The sequence below is a fragment of the Lampetra fluviatilis genome, chromosome 54, assembly GCF_964198595.1.
Source record: "Lampetra fluviatilis chromosome 54, kcLamFluv1.1, whole genome shotgun sequence".
In the NCBI taxonomy this organism is placed as follows: domain Eukaryota; kingdom Metazoa; phylum Chordata; class Hyperoartia; order Petromyzontiformes; family Petromyzontidae; genus Lampetra; species Lampetra fluviatilis.
The window spans coordinates 1,661,007-1,677,846 of NC_136328.1; the positions used below are offsets into that span (position 1 = coordinate 1,661,007).

Consider the following 16,840-nt stretch of genomic DNA (forward strand, 5'->3'; position numbering starts at 1 on the left):
GACACAGCTCAAGGTCAAACTGGGTTCTCGAGTGTAACAAGTTAATCGGTGTTCTCTGCCTGGTCACCACGAAGTGCGCAATTAAACTGCGTTATGATATTTTTTGTATGAATCCGGCTAAATTCCAGCTCTAAGAAGGAACAATAGCGGTCTGAACATCACGTCGTGGTAGAGCAGGCGGGAATTACTGGCCCCCGAGAAGTGTGACCTATCGAAGCGAAGACGGACTCAGTTCGATAAATTAACACAAAGCACGTAGTTTAGTAACGGCATCTTCTGGAGCCGTTTCTCCGAGGCCAGGCGATGCTCTGCTTTCCTGCTAGTGTTCCGAATGGAGACGAGTTCACCTCCAGCGAGACGATGCCGAGAGTGCGATTGGAGAAAGAAAAGAAAAACTGAACTCGAACCACCTGCTGATTGTGAAATGGAAACCGATTGACATCAGCATGCGAGTGGGTTTCGACTACGGTGATTATCGCTCATGCATTTTAGCTTGCGGGCACTGTCGGAAATGAAACGCCACACCTAGCGACGGGCCGCTCGTTCGACGCGAACAGGCTCGCCCCAGGCGGAGGGGCGGCGCAGTGGGTGGCAAAGTGGTTGGCACTGTGGTCCCGGTGACCTTGGTTCAATTCCTGGGCCGTGGCTCATCAGATGCCATCAGAGGTAAACTGAACAGATCCCCCCCTTTCCACTCCCACTTGCCCCCACCCTTCCCTCCTTCATCAACCCGCCACTGACCAGCGCGGTGAAGTATGGTGCGAGCAAGCAATTGCAGGGAAGCACCTTGACCGTCTTATCCTTTAGTGTCCGAAGCCATGTGCCCCAGGCTGTCGAACCCGAATAAGAGAAGCTTCATTCACTGGACCTTTTATTGGTGGCACACTCTGGTGACATCACCAGACAGCTGCTAAAAGTCAAGAGAATGTTTCTGTTTGACCAAGGAAGCTCCCAAGAGGCGGAACTGCGGCGCGATAGATCACACGCACTGCACCACAAACTTCGCGCCTTTGAGGTTGATTCCTGGCTACGGGTAACGTCAGTGGCCACTGACAACTAAACCCGGTCCGAGGTGAACCATCGCCCAGCCCCTCACTCTCCACCAAACCGCATTGACCAATGTGGTGAAGCATGGTCAAACAAACACGCACTACTCACAAGGCAAGTGGGGGGGGGGGCGGGAGTGGGGAGCCTTCATCCAGCAGTGGATTGTAAGGTTGGTTTGCCGGGTTCGTAGCGCAATGCGACAACCGCTACACTACCGCTCCCCACCAAATCCCACTCGCCCACACACAATCACACCCACGCACGCCACCCACCCACCAGCAGCAAGGCAATGCTATGGGCTGTAGGGACCGGCGGGGAGTGGGGGGGGGAGAGTTCGGGGGGCAGGAGGCCTGGATTGTCAGAGGGATGTAAACTATTACGTTATTATTTAGACCATCGTGCAATTAGCAGTGTTGCTGAATAAGCCATCGAGTCGACGCTCGGCTGAGCACGCGCTCCTGGGACTGGCAACGCAAGGTGGTGTCGTCCCGAGCGTGCCGTGCGTGCTTCTGGAGAGGCTCCCCCGGGCACGTGGAGCTGAAACGTCGGGACGTTGTCGCGCCAACCGACGTGCGGAACGATCCGAACGCCGCACGGGAAGCCGACGCAGCGGTTCAACCTTGGGGAAACCTGCGTGGTGGCTCTGTTTTATTGTGCACCCGCTCATGGTCGTGACACTAGTGAGCAACTGTTGCGATGACGGTCACATCTTGGATCCGGTGACCAATTCGAATGGAGGTGTCCCTCGCTCTGTGCGTTCGTAGCAGTGTATTAGTAGCAGATGCGTCCCAAACAAAAGGGGCGCACAAAGCGAAATCTCGTGGAGTGGACCGCACGCTCACCCGGCCCACAATGCACCGCGCGAGGAGACAGCTGCCTGTCGAATAGCACACACAGTACACACACACAGTACACACACAGTACGCACACAGTACACGCACGCAGTACTAGCACGCAGTACACACACACAGTACACACACACCACACACAGTACACACACACCACACACAGTACACACACAGTACATACACACTACACGCAGCACACACAGTACACACACACAGTACACACACACAGTACATACACACACACACTACACGCAGCACACACACACAACAAACGGAACAAACAGTGCACCCACAGTACACACACACAGTACATGCAGTACACACGTTACACACACAGAGTACACACACAGTACACCCACAGTACACACACAGTACATGCAGTGCACACAGTACACACGCAGTACACACACAGTACACAACGTTGTCCCACGTCCGACCGCATAGCCACGTGTAGAGTGCATTGAAACCAACGCGGTGTAGAGAATTTCTGGGTAGAAATAGGTTAGCCGCGTGGACGACGCAAAATCGCACAGACCGAACCCGCGCAGAGCGAGGGAAACCTGTAATTGCCGCTGCGCTCTTAACCCTGAACCCTGCCCTGCCCCCCTCCCTTCAATGGAAGGGGGTGGCAGGGCAGAGTTGTCAGTGTTCTGCTCAGAGACCGCACTGTGCCCCCTTACTCAGCACGGCCTGCATGACGGTCAATCGCCGCAATTCGTATGCAAATGGGCCCACGTGCGTGTGGAAAGAGAGCATCAATTCGCATGTTAATCAGGCGCAAATTCGTTTGTCAATTATGTCGAGACGCACTGAATTATCGTTCGGGGGGGGGGGCGGTGGGTGGGGGGGAATTACGGGAGGACGCATTCAGAATATTTGTTTGGCTCGACTTGCGCGGCGATCGGCGGGGGAGAGGGGGTCATAACCTCTCGTCCTCACGGTGTCTTCCGTCTCTCCCGCAAAGTCACCGGGAGTGCGGGTCAACGTCAGCGTGACGACAATTGGCACGCTGCCCCCCCCCCACCCCATCCAACCCCACCAACGCAACACGGAGGAGTGCGTTCCACATCGAACACGAATGGATGATGGCTTCGATGGCTTCGATGGCTTCGATGGCTTCTCCCCCCACATATTCATAAGTTCGTCAGAACGCAGGTTTCGGCTGAATTCATATGTGAGAGCCGTAAAAGCGCCTAACTGGGGGGCCTTTACGTTGAGTGTGCAGCGCGGCAGTTTGCGTGATTCGTTTCACGGGAAATAAATAAAATAGCAAAATCAATGAACGCCGGCGGTACGAACGCAGGCGATGGGACTGCTGCAGCGCGCGCGCGCGTGTATGTGTATGCACGTATGTGTGTGCGCGTATGTGTGTGCGCGCTCGTGTGTGTGTGTTTGCGTGCGTGCACACGGTGTGCTTATGCTGCTTGCAAGGTCACTTTAGCAAACACCTCCGCTGCACTGCTGCGGGAATTGGGCTTTGACGAAATGTGTCTTTTGGACGAGTCTTCTGGGACTCATCGAGCACCGCAGAAATGCGGTTTGTAACGACATTAACCATTTCGCCTACGACGCTGCGTGGTGTATGGGTGGGTGGGTGGGTGGTGGCGATTTGACTGCGCCGAGGCAATGCAACACTTGTTTTTCCTGTGCGGACGCCGCGTGACCTTTACGTGTGCGAAAGGCGGGCACAGACACATCCGGGGATGGCGGTTAATTAAATAAGCAAATGAATCCGCGGAAACGCAGCCCGCGGAAAGGATCGCCGGGGCGTACACCGCACGGCACGAGAGTGAAGCGGTCGACACTTCTGAAGGCGGAAGGGTTAATCTTAATAAAAATATGTATCTCCCATCAACCGCCCCTCCTTCGCAGAGATGGGGCTGAGAAAATTAATGGAAGCTGTTTATGTAAGAGTTTAAGCGCGTAATTTAAGAACGCTTCCTCGGGGGACGCAATAATCGACGTGGCCAGGTGTTCTAATGGCCGAGAGGTATTCGGCGATAAAACTTTACGCGTTTCCACGTGAAAAGTGTAAAGTAGAAAAATAAACAGCCTCTCCTGATTACATAAACTTTAATGTGTAATTAAGAAGGTTCGCGTACAAGTGCGCGACGGTTTAACGTGCGGTTTAATTGGGCTGCAATAAATAATTGACTCGTAATTAAAAGAGCAGACGGGTAAAGGAGTCAGACGTGGGTTGCGAGGGTTTTCGCCGTTATCCGCGTCGAGGAAAATGAATCGGACTGCAAGAGGGGGAAAAAAAAACCCCGAACCAGGGGCCTGGCCGATCGATAACGTAGCCAGGGCACGGGGAAATCATTCCGCAATTTGCCAACTTTGTGCAATTGTTTCTGTCACCGGCTCGCGAGCGTGCGTTAAATTCCCAGGCGGTGAAGCCTCCAAGCGCACACCCACGCACGCACAGGTGCACGGATGCACGCACGCACACCCACGCACAGGCAGCGGTATGGATCTCCCACCGGTTGGCCTGTTGAGGCAAGCGCCTGAACCGACATCTATTAGGGTCAGTCACGGCTCGATGTGCGGTGGGGGGGAGGGCAGAGGGGCGTGGAGCCGGGACTTCACACGCTCGGCTGCCTTTGTCTCCCCAGTGCCGGTGTTGTTGAAACACCTGCACCTGGTGTTCAATTGTTAGGCCGAATTGACCTAGGGGGAAGGCCCGCTTTGGGCACAGACACCAATTTGGCGCTGATGGTAATTGGTACCGGGAGGAATTGCGCTTCGGTTGCTTGGGTAGCGGCAGCCACCACGGCGTCGCTCCCTTGCAGACGGCCGTGCACACACGCACACACGCACTCAATCACACGCACTCAAACACACGCAGACACGCACACACGCACTCAAACACACGCAGACATGCACACACGCACTCAAACACACGCACACACGCACTCACGCACTCAAGCACACACAGACACGCACACACGCACTCACACACACCCACTCAAACGCACACACGCACTCAAACACACAGACACGCACACACGCACTCAATCACTCAATCACACGCAGACACGCACACACGCACTCAAACACACGCAGACACGCACACACGCAATCAAACACACGCACTCAAACACACACGCACACACGCACACTCAAATACAGGCATCCACACAAATGCTCACACTCAGTTGCACCACATGCACACACTCAATCCCATTCAACAATGACAAAGATCCCCGATATGGCCTTTTAACACTGTTGGGGAAAGTGCTGTTAGCGAGCACCTATTAAGGCATGCATGGCACACGAGGGGGTGGGTCGTCAGCACCACACCCAGCAGCCTTTGTTTCCCCGAAGGCTGATCTTTACACACTGCACCAGGTCCTAATTTACGTCCGAGTGCACCTAGGGAAGCGGTCCAGGACCCGTACAAATATTCGTCACCGATGTTGGCCCTGAGCAGGAATGGAACTCGGGTTGCCGGGTTTGCAGTGCAGTTCGACAGCCACTACACTAGAGCTCCCCACTAAATCCCACACACACACGCACACATAACACGCAACATTCAATCACCAACATTCATACACACACACGAAGACAAAGATCCCCCGTATAGCCTGTAACAGACTGTTAGGGCAAGTGCTGTTAGTGAGCACCTATGAAAGCCGGCACGGCACACGAGGGGGGTGGGTGGCCAACACCACGCCCGACCGCCTTTGTGTCCACACCGCACCAGGTACTCATTTGAGGCTGAATCAACCTAGGGGAGACCCAGGACCGGTTCAGATATTTGTCACCGGTGTTGGCCGTGAGTGGGGATCGAACTTGGGTCGCTGGTTTCGTAGCGCTAACCGCGACACCACCGCTCCTCAACACACACACACACTCACACCCACACACGCCACCCACCCACCAGCAGCAAGGCGATGCTAGGGGCTGTAGTGGGGGCTTGCGTCAAGGTGGAGGAGGTAGGGGGGAGTGGGGTGGGGGAGAAGATCTTGCGGCGTCTCCACACCGACGACGTGCACCGCTTAAGCGTCGTCGCGTCAATTCCGCCACGCGTCAAACCCGAGAGGAGGCAAGGGTGCAGGGGCGTTAAAGCAAACGCTGCGCGAGTTAGCGGGGCCTCCAATGCGCAGCGCTGCCCTTAGCTCCGTCGGTCTTCTTTGCGCACATTCGGCGCTTTGTTACGGCTGCACCGATGCGACCGTCGGAGGAAACGGTGCAGTCCGAAGTTCAATCTGTGACACTTGCGGCACATCAGCTCGCTGCCCTGTACCCGGCTGAAAAGCCGCACAGATGAATTGTTTTTCTTGTTTGGACGTGTACAGCACACCCCCACCCCCTACGTATTCAGCCAGGTCCATATGAAGAAGACCATCGTGAGGGAGTGGGGCGGGCGGCGTGAGCGGGTGTGATTGTTTCGAGCGCGGGCGAGTAGCCGTGGGGGGGTTGGTAGCGTAGCGGGTAGTTAGCGCGCTGCGCAACGGGACCCGGCCACCCGAGTTCGATTCACGCTCACGGACACCAATACCAATGACGATTATTTGAATCGGTCCCGGGCCTATCCTAGGTCGACTCAGCCTCAAATGATTACATTGGAAAGTGTGTAAACATCGCCACTGGGGAGACAAAGGCGGTCAGGCGTGGTGCCGGCTTCATAGGGACTACTCATTAACAGCACTTGCCCCAACCGTAAAATAATACGTTACTTCATTCTGATTCTTAGTGCAGCTAAAGGCTCAATGTCACAATATGTGTTGCACTGTAGACCATGCTGTTCCTCTACTCGGTGAACTCCTATAATTGTTATTACTCGGTTTCGTTTTAATTAGTTTAACTCCACATTTTAATCGACCGAATTTGACGTTCAAGTGCGCTTTAATTTGCTGAACTTGCAGCTGTTTGCGGTTACGATGTCTGCAAATTATGACGGTTACTTCTGTATTTTTACTTAGTGCAAAATAACACTTTTCTGTGACTGTCAGTTCTCGAAAATCCGGAGTAATTAGTAGAGGGGGGGGGGGTGTGGAGGGTGGCCCAGATGAGACCAAAACATAAATTATGCTAATCACACGTAAATGAGGCCGTAAAAATGTTTATGATTTACCTCCAATGACCTGAGGTTCTATTTTTTGCGCACGACAGCAATATACTGAGCAAATGTGTTTTTTTTCTGCAAACATGGTTAATCTGCACCCAGATAATCCGCCCACAGACAATCGACAATTGACCGAATGTTGGATTTTATTTTACTCAATGGGCTCTTATCCGGTTTTGATAAGAAATGGAATTGAAAAAGTTAATTTGTGCATGAAGACACTTTGACCTGGCCGTTACTATCATCCCCGCAAGGCCATTAATGTTAGCCTTGTAATGAGTCATTCCTGACACAATTTCATGAATTTCAATAAAGGTCACGCATCGATTCATAACCTGCTGCGTTAGATTTTCGTGGCCGTGCTGCTGCATGGCTCTTCGTCGCGTTGTTCGGATTGTACACGATGCCCATTCGGTTTCTTGCAGAAGCTCACGGCGCGTGGCGCGAAACGTCGGACAACGCACGGTACCAACCCGAACACACGTCGAGAAGGGATTCATCAACGGAGTTTCTGAATATTGTGGTGCATAGAGAATCTATAGTGGTTTAAATCTATGTGTAATTCCAATGCTAGACGAAGTCCTGTGTTGGTCAGAGTTTTTTGTTGTTGTTCAACCAAATTTAGTCAGGATAGCTTGGTGAAGAACGAGAAGGCATGATCATTTCAATTATCACTCGCCCATTCATGTTGGCTATGGCAGGGAATTGAACTCAGGTATGTGAGTTCACAGCGTAGTGTGCAATCCACTGCACCCCCCCCCCTGCCCCCACACACCCGCACAAGGTATAATTCAGTTGAAACACGAAGCAACAAAAAATTATAATAAATGAATCACGTGCATGATTCAATGCACGGCATTGTGAGCATGTTAGTCAATTTCAATCAATGAATCGTTACGTCCCCCTAATTAACGTTCACCCTGGAGACGCGGGAGGAGGGAGACGTGGGGGGGGGGGGGGGGGCGGGGGGCCGTGTCCTCCGCAGAGACGAGGCGAGCCTCACCGTGTCGGGGGTGGTGCCGATCTTCTTGGCCAGTTCGCTGCGCTCCATCGTGCTCAGGTGCAGGTACTTGAAGAGGAGCTCCCCGTCCAGGACGTTGCGCACGGTGTTCTGCAGCGTCCGCCGGTCCGAGTGCAGCATCCTGCACGGGGCGGCAGGCAGGCGACGGCACAGCACGTGGTCAAGGGGCCGTGCGCGCGATCAGCGTGACGAGCGTGGGGGCAAGGGGCTCCACTTGACAACCACCATGAGAGCTAATTCTAGATTTGAAGTTTTCGTGACTGCAAGGATCCATACTCTTTGGTTCTTTCGGTAAAGTCACGTAGATGAAAAATATAAATAATAAAATGAAAATAACTAAATTAAATCACGACGTTTCGGAGGTAACACAAGCTTCCGTCATCAGGTGGAACAGCCAGAGCAAAATGACTTGTATTATTATTTCTCATTTACGTGACTTTACCTAAAGAACCAAAGAGTACCATTGGAGCTGTTGTGGGGAGCGCCCCTACAGCGTTACATTTTTGAGACCAGGAGCGTAACGATGCGATGAGGTAAGAGGAGCCGCGATATATAACAGCCTCTAGGTGCGACCGTGCGAGACAAATTAAATGCGCCACGGTGCGGAGATGTTAACTCCCTCGCCTGGTATGCAGGAGGTTGTGGGTTCGATCCCGACCCCTGACGCCCGTATATTAGGAGTTTGCATGTACTCACCGTGGTCGCGTAGATTTTTCTCCGGGTTTTTCCCTCCACATTTAGAATCACGCGTTTAGAGTAATTGGCTGCTATTGATTTCCACGTGATGACAAGCCACTTCGTCGAGCTATAATTTGTGATGTCCAGGTCGCTTCTGAAAAAGAGCGACACAGCTCAGTGGCCTGGGCGATGGTGAGCGTCGCCGTACCGGAAGGCCTTGGGGTTGAGTCCGGCGAGGTGGGGCACGAGCGTGACGAGGGCGTTCTGCAGCATGAGCAGGCGGCGATACGTTTTCTCCGCCATGGGCAGCAGCAGCCCCATGCCCCCGTCCAGCGAGGCTGCGAGACAACAGGAGAGGCATGACGGTGACGGCAGAAGAGGAGGAGGGCTCGCGGTGGCCGCTACTGCACCCCAATTTTCCGCTGAGCACACACACACACACGAGCCGAGGCTGAGACCGAAACACGGGAGGCCGGAAGGCGGAGCGGCATGGGTGGTTTTTAACGCTGGCTGTAACCAAACTACGATGTGCTGGGGGCCTCATGAGACACCTGAATCTGGAATCGGTGGGGTGAATAAGAATTTTTTTTGTTGGACGAAAATGATTTGATGTTTGACGTCCGCATCTCGATTCGCCGTCTGCGGTGGGGCTGGCTCGATTGCAGATACTATGATAGCCGAACCGACCCACATTGACCAGAGTGGTGAAATATGGTCAAACATCTCCCATGACCGTAATGGCATTTGAAGGCCTTTATTCAACAGTGGATTGACAAAGGGCGATCTATGATTACAATGACATGTTTACGCAGCTAATGACAAAAGCCTCTTATCTGCTGTGACGTGTACATTCAAAAGCTCATCACATTCACGAGGGAAGGATGGACGAACAATGAAATGAATGGAAATGAATTAACCGGGTGCCGATATGTGCTGAATTTTACGGGCACTTTAAAGTGAGCTAGCCACGCCGATCCGAAAAAACGAAATCCGGGATAAAATCGTAGGAAAGATTCCTGCTGAAAATGTTTTTTTTTTTTACACATTAGTAAGCATAGGTGAGCCTTAAAAACTTGAAAAGCCAGGAGCGGATCGAGTGTGTGTGTGTCGCGCACCAGGCAGTAAACAACACGGGCGTGCAGAGCAACACGGCTGCATGATAAACCGGGCCAGGCTTATACGCGGCGGTGGCGCGGTTGAGGCGAGCCATTAAAAAGACAGAGCGGGGATGGCTTGTGATCGATCCCGACCGCCCGGCACACACTGAAACGTCGCAAAATACTTTTCCAGGCAACTATTCCTTTTGGCTGAAAGGGAGAGAGTGCGGAGGGAGGGGAAAAGGAGGACAAAAAACCCCATTATACGCAATTGTCTCAGCCATCCAATTACGCAACTGCCAAAACGCTAGATTTACCAACGCAATAAACAATATTTGCTGTTGCGTTCATAAAACAGCTTATTCCCGCGTGCGTCGCTAATCCGGCGACCGAGCCGCCAGGGTTGACGTGGAACGTTGGCCACCACGCACTGTCGGCACGGTCTCAACGTACGTGCAACGTTCGAAACGTTACCCTCGCAAACAAATGACTGCCGCGCAAAGCCAGTTGGGATTTTTTTTTACGAAACCTCCCGTCCGGATTTGTGCGGCGCATCGGCCGCTCGAGCTCTCGCGAATAAAAGTGAAATTAAATGTCACCTGTACATCCCACCCCTCCCTCCCGCAAATTTTTTTGTCAGTCGTTCAGCTTGCAAAACGCACATAAACATAGTCTGTAGTATCGCCATTTCGTGTGTGGTGAGGTAAAGCGTGGGTACTCCCACGTTTGTCATGACACAGTGTAGAAGAATGGGCCAAAATACCATCCACTAGCGCTCCCTACAACACTTCCACATCCGCATATTAACCGTCAACTATCGCAGACAACTGGAGTTGATTGGCGAATTCACCATTCCGTCAATGCTATTTTCGCGGAAATCAAGACGCACAAGAGAGGAGTCAAATGAAGATGAAACAGGATGTCGACTCCACAAGACTGCTCTTCGGCAAAGGAGGTCTCACCCCACAGCCCCCCACCCCCCTCGCCAACCCCAACGACCGTCAAAGTCAAGGGGCACTTTACGGTGGATCTTAAGAGGTAGCTCTGTGACATCCGCTTCCGCGCGCCTTTAACGCCAAAGGGGTTGCTTGCGCTGCATTGCGACAGATCCGAATGGATTATTTGTCTTGTGACGGGACGCCGATAGCGCCATCGGGATAAAATTGGTGGCGGTAAAAACAACAACAAATGTAACACCACACATATATAAAAAAAAGAGGAGACATTTCACTGCAATAGCACAATTAGGACAAAAGCAGTGACAGATCCCAGCACGTTTAAAAAAAAAAATAACGCCTTGCTGCACATAGGCAAAGCGTCCGTGTGTGTGCGCGTAAGGCTGGAACCGCGGGAGGTGTCACCACTCGCGTTCAGAGTCGGAACGTTTCATCTCAACCACAGCCTTAGGTCTCGCCGATGACAACCTGCGGAATGATGGACAAGCGTTGTCGCGTGTGGATTTTATGTCGTCGTTCCGTTAGTCGCGTCGTCGATTTAAAAAAAAAAAAGCAGTCGGGCGTTAATCCAACACTAAGTTATTCAACGTTGGGGTGAGCCGCAGGCAATTCCTCCACGCCCACCCTGCCTCCCCCACCCCATATATGGTTAGGTCATCCAATCATTCAACTTAGAAAATACTTTTATTAACCATAAATAGCCAAGTCACATCTTTGGAGCTCGTCGTTGCACTGCGGCCTCTGTTAACGTCTCCATTCAGTTCGTCTCGTCACGGTCCGACGTGCTTTGCTCTGTTGTGTGTACGTATGTTGAACTTCTTTCACACTGTACGTAATCAACCGTGAAACCTCAATCTGCTGGTCAATCTCCACGACCAGCAGGTGTTTGGCAAAGGGTTGCAAATTATCATTCGTGATACGTCGTAAAATAGTGCATCGCTTGCTTAACATATTCAATGCAAATTGATTCAACATCTTATATATAGAGGACCTGCAGAGCTTGGGCTGGAGGACAGTCAAAATCATCGTCCCTGCTTGATAAGACTTTGTCGACTCACTGACAAGCAATCGCAGCGCTGCACCTTTACCTTCGCCATACATACATCGTTGACAAAAGTTTCACACTTTGTTGACGAAGAGTGTTTTCGCCACTAAATTACTAAATTACATTGCCAAAATAGGCACCGACCGTGCCAAACGTCTAACAAACTGTCGAGATGAACTGCACTGCCTGACTGGAACTTGGCCGAGAGGGCCCAACAATAACCGCTTGGCTTTGTGGCCCCCTAACGGGCACGCCACTTTTCATAAACGACAAACTGCCGGGGATTTATTAACGGAAACGTTCGTGTCATTAACCCTATCAACGATGAATCCACTAACAAAATTATAATAATAGTTTAAATTTGTAAAGGCGCCAAAGGGCACATCGTTCACTCGCTCACAAGAGAAGAGAGAATGACTCAAGAGGCACGACGACCCACACACGTGAATGAAGAAAGGCAGCAACCGGGCGGCGAGCCGGCGTACAATTCCCCGCCCCTCAAAGGCTCTGCGTTCCTTTATACACGAAGGTGATATCGGCCAAAACTGAACCCTGGCGGCGTGGGCGTGGGATGGAGGCGCTCACCGAACCACGTGACCTGCTTGGTGTCCCACGAGGAGGCGCCACGGCGGCTGGTGTCGGTGGGCTGCACGCGGCACGCGGTGCGCCAGAGCGTGTTCACGTGCGCGCCCACGTTGAAGTCGGCCCTGCGCAGCAGCCTCGTGCCCCCGTAGCTCTCGCGAGCTGCGCACATCAACAACGACAGTAGTAGGTTTTTACCCTTTCATCTGGTACAAAAACTGACACCTTTATACAAGGCATCATGTTTGCAATAACCACAACACAAGCAGTCAAAATGCAAGCAAAAAGAAACAACTCTGATGATGATAATGATATGCACTGTCCTTGAAGTTGATTGGTCCACACCCGAGACAGCTTTTCTTAGAGCCTAGTCCCCATTGGTGTTGGACCAGATGACGCCAAAAGGCGTACAACTCAAAGACAGCGCACTACGAGACCTCCTTTACCAGTAGCAAAATATAGTAATATGTTTTTGTACCAGTTACTATATTTTGCCACTGGTAAAGGAGGTCTCAGTGTAAACGGCAACGATGTCGTCGTCAACAACAACAACAACGGCGGCGGCGGTCACCGACCACTAGGTGGCGGTGACTTTACTGCGGCACGGTCTTGCGTATCCAGCAGTGACTAGACCGGGACTGTTGACGATGGTGAATGAGGGTGACAATGACCGGGACCAGTTCGAAACCACTAAGTGGTGCAGCCTAATCGTGGACATTTACAGCCACCCGTCTGTCAGTCCACTTCTGGACGAGGGCATCCCCACGCACGCTGTGCGGGTTCGTGGGGGGATATTTGACCATACTTCACCACGCTGGTCAGTGTGGGTTGGCGACGCTGGCAGGAAATGCGGAACAGCAATTTATTTTGCTGCACGGCCCTCTGCCGAGCACTACGCCTCCCGCACCTGTCTCTTGCACACGGTGGGTCGCCCGTCCTGCAAACGCTATCCTGGCTCAACCCCGCTTAGCAAGCCAAGTCTGATGGGGATCGGGCACGCTCCGGGTCATTTGGTCACAGGCAGCCTCGCCGGGCGATGCCAAGTCTACCGACGGCGGATGGATGTATGGAAGAGGATGATGACGACAATGACTCTTGTGCCATCGATGAACATGATGATGATGGTTGTGGTGGTGGTGGCCATGCTGTGGGCAGGGCCGTCCATGGAGGAGGGAGGGGGGCAAATCCCACCGTGTGGAGGCCCTCCCTTGACGCCTTCAAACTCAATCTGATAGCGTGACGTTGAAGCGTGGGGCCCCCCAGAGCGTGGGGCCCGGGGCAGTCACCCTGATTCACTGTACTCCAGGGACGGCTCTGGCTGTGGATAGTGGTGACGATGATGATTACGATGGATCTGTGCTGACCCCGGCTCCCCCCCAATGAATGAGTGCGCATCAAAGTCGCATACCATATAGTACAGTTGCATATTTAAGGTGTACATTTCATAGCACATTACAGCATTACAAAGCGTATAAACAACAATATCTTGGAACACACTGTGCGGTTATTAACACACGAACGGTAAGGGGCGATCAGTATCTCAAACTAGCGCAGCTTTAAAAAAAATGTGTCGCAGCCGTGCACGGATTATATATTTTTTTCCCCAGCTTCAAATGGCAGAGAGTAATTTATCTTAGTCTAATGAGTCAACATCTCACCACCCTTCCCCCCCCACCGCCCCTCCCAACCCAACCCCCCACACCCCACCCCCACGCTTACGCACACACACACAACAGCGCTTCGGCTGCGACATCTTCAAATCTCAATTAATTGTAGGGCGCACGCGCCTGGGATAAAAATGTGCTCAAGTCAGCAGCGCCCCCCCCCCTTACCCTTAAGACAGCAGCCGCTCTCACGGCCTGCCAGGCCGCAAATCATTAACAACAGCAACAAAATAAGGCCACCGCCAAACGAAAACAATCGAACCTTTTGGTGATGCGCCGGGCTCGCGTGCGACGCTTTGCCGTGTGCCACAGGGAAAAAATCAGGGCGTCCCTTGCATTGCGTTTTTAGCAGTGCCCATTTGCGCTATCTTGGCAGCACAAATTCTCGGCGCTGCGGCGAAGGTAAAGCTGCAGCCCCCACAGCCCCACAAATCCTGCCGAATTCCCGATTATTATTGGCGCCACGGTGGTGAGATGTTAACTAGCTCGTCTGGTATACAGGAGGTCGTGGGTTCAATCCCGACCCCCACGCCAATATATTTGGAGTTTGCATGTCTCTCTCTCTGTTTTTTCTTCTCTGTGTCCTCCGGTTTTTCCCTGCAAATTTTGATTCAACGTGCGTTTCGAGCATTTGGCTTCTATAAATTTCCACATGATGATAAGCATCCTTCTTGACCAGGTCGCTTCTGAAAAAGAGCTATAGAGCTCAGTGGGCGGTACCTTGTGAAATAAAAGAGTTAATAGTTAATAGTCTTTCCTGTGCCACTGCTGCTGGAAGAGCCCCTCCAGAGGGTATTTTGTATTTCATTGAATGGGGTTTCTCGCATTGCGGTGCCATAGGAAGCTTTGCGTATTAATCAAATCTAATTTGGACTCGCACAGCGTCTCTGCGTGTGACTGCGTCGCAAGATGCTGCGCTTTCTGACAACGTTTGCAAGAGGTGGGAGTAGCCCGCACTTTTCCCCACACCACACAGGAGCCTGCTGATCGACTGTCGGCTTTCGCGACCAAATATTATCCATAATAGAGCTGCCACCTGATGGGCTGGTTGCAATTACCGGTGAAACGTCGTACTCGAACGGTAAATGTTGCGGTGCTGAACTAGTAACGAATTGGCGTGTTTTGTTTACGTGACAAACCGTACTAATTGGCTGTGTCGGGTGGTGGCGGGTTTAACTACACATTTATATTTACACGATCTAATCCAAAAACCTCTATTTTCATCGACTAACTGTGGTGAACTCCGGGAGATTGAATGGAACCGGTGACCTCTGCATTTGTAATCCCAGTTCGTCAACCATTACAAGTAAATGATAACAGGATGAAATTTTCCAATCAACTCCGTTCATCTGTGAAGGTGCACAGTTAATAGGCGGATGTGGAGTGTGTAGTGTGGAAAACGGTGTGACTGCAGCGTAAAAAATGACATCGTCATCTTCAATCATCGTGGTCATGATCGTCTTGTCATCTTCGTCATCACCACAATCATCATCGTCATTGTGATCACGAGCCACTGCACACCCCACGCCCTTAGCCCTCCCTCGCAGCTTCTCACTCGCGCACTCCCAGCTGCAGCCGCAGCAGCATTGGCATTAGCGGGGGGGGGAGCACGGCCCAGGGCAGCGGAGCAGAGCGGCAGAGTGTTGCGTCTGGCGTGCGTCACGACCCGGCTCATTATAACGCGCGGCGTCGAAACCACAAACCCCCCCCCCCCGCCCACCACCTCCCCCCCCACCCGGGCCCCCACCCTCCACCAAACCGCAGCGCCGTCGCCGCTTCGCGCCCAGCGCGGAGCATCAAACGAGACGCGCCGCGATGCAGCGCGCGCGTCAGCAGTATTTACAACCGCCGCCTCCCTCCTCTGTATCGACACCGAGGAGGCAGGCAGGCAGGCAGGGAGCCACGCGCGCCAATCGATGCCCCGCGTGCGGCCGAGTTTGTTTTGCGTTTTTATTTTATTTTTCCCGTTACTTTTCTTGAAACTGCCTCCGCACCACAACCGACGCGCACCATCACCCCTACCCCCCCCCCCACCACTGGTTGCCCCCACCCCGCCCCCCACTGCACAGCGCATTTCAAGAATCCGCTCCGTTGCCCTTGTTATAGTTAAAAGTGCTTAAAAAGCAACTTTGCATCGATTACCACTCACCCTCGGGCTGATACGTGTAGATTATCAGATTTTTCTCTCGGTCGGACACTGAAACGGAGAGGAGAAATGGGGTGAGACAGGCTTCAGGTGAGAAACATCGCATTTTATTTTAATGTCAACACTTGCAGTGGTGGTTCTTCTTCATTTTATTTCACATACCACTACGGTAAGAACAAAACACCCACGTGCATACGTAGCACGGTGAAGGGAAAGGCTCACAATGGGCTCAGGTGGTGTCAGTGACACGTTGACTTTGTTGTTGTTGTTGTTGCTGCTGCTGCTGTCGTTTGTTGTTGCTGTTCAAAGGATTTTCGCTGGAGGATAATAATAATAATAGGGTTTGGCTGGCGTGGCCTGTCGGCTCGCCGCTTGTGGCAGAGGTTCGCGATATGGAATCCATCGGCTGCCCTGGTCATGCTTGCGGTGCGCAATCACCGTGACGACACCGCAACACCGTCTGCCACTCTTACCGTGGGTGTTACAGATCCCCTGAGCTTCATTCGCAAGAGTAGATAAGCAGGTGGATAGGCATGTAGGTAGGTAGGTGGGCAAGTAGGCAGGTAGATGGGTGGGTGGTTAGGTAGGTAGGTGTATAGGTAGGTGGGTCGGTACGTATGCAGGCAGGCAGGCAGGTGAATGGGTAAGTAGGCGGGTAGGAAGGTAAGTGGGTAGGTAAACAGGCAAG

The 16,840-nt window shown here is 52.5% G+C and overlaps 1 protein-coding gene across 2 annotated transcripts in view; it reads right to left on the reverse strand.

Annotated features, from left to right (window-relative positions):
- Window positions 1-16,840, reverse strand: part of CPSF1 (cleavage and polyadenylation specific factor 1) — a 63,268-nt gene that overhangs the window by 5,400 nt on the left and 41,028 nt on the right. For both annotated transcript variants that reach the window (XM_078879552.1, XM_078879551.1), the window contains 4 exons: window positions 16,156-16,203; window positions 12,346-12,504; window positions 8,871-9,000; window positions 7,967-8,105 (listed from right to left, as the gene is read on the reverse strand). In XM_078879552.1, the coding sequence (XP_078735678.1) occupies window positions 7,967-8,105; window positions 8,871-9,000; window positions 12,346-12,504; window positions 16,156-16,203 (476 nt within the window). The remainder of the gene's footprint in view (window positions 1-7,966; window positions 8,106-8,870; window positions 9,001-12,345; window positions 12,505-16,155; window positions 16,204-16,840) is intronic.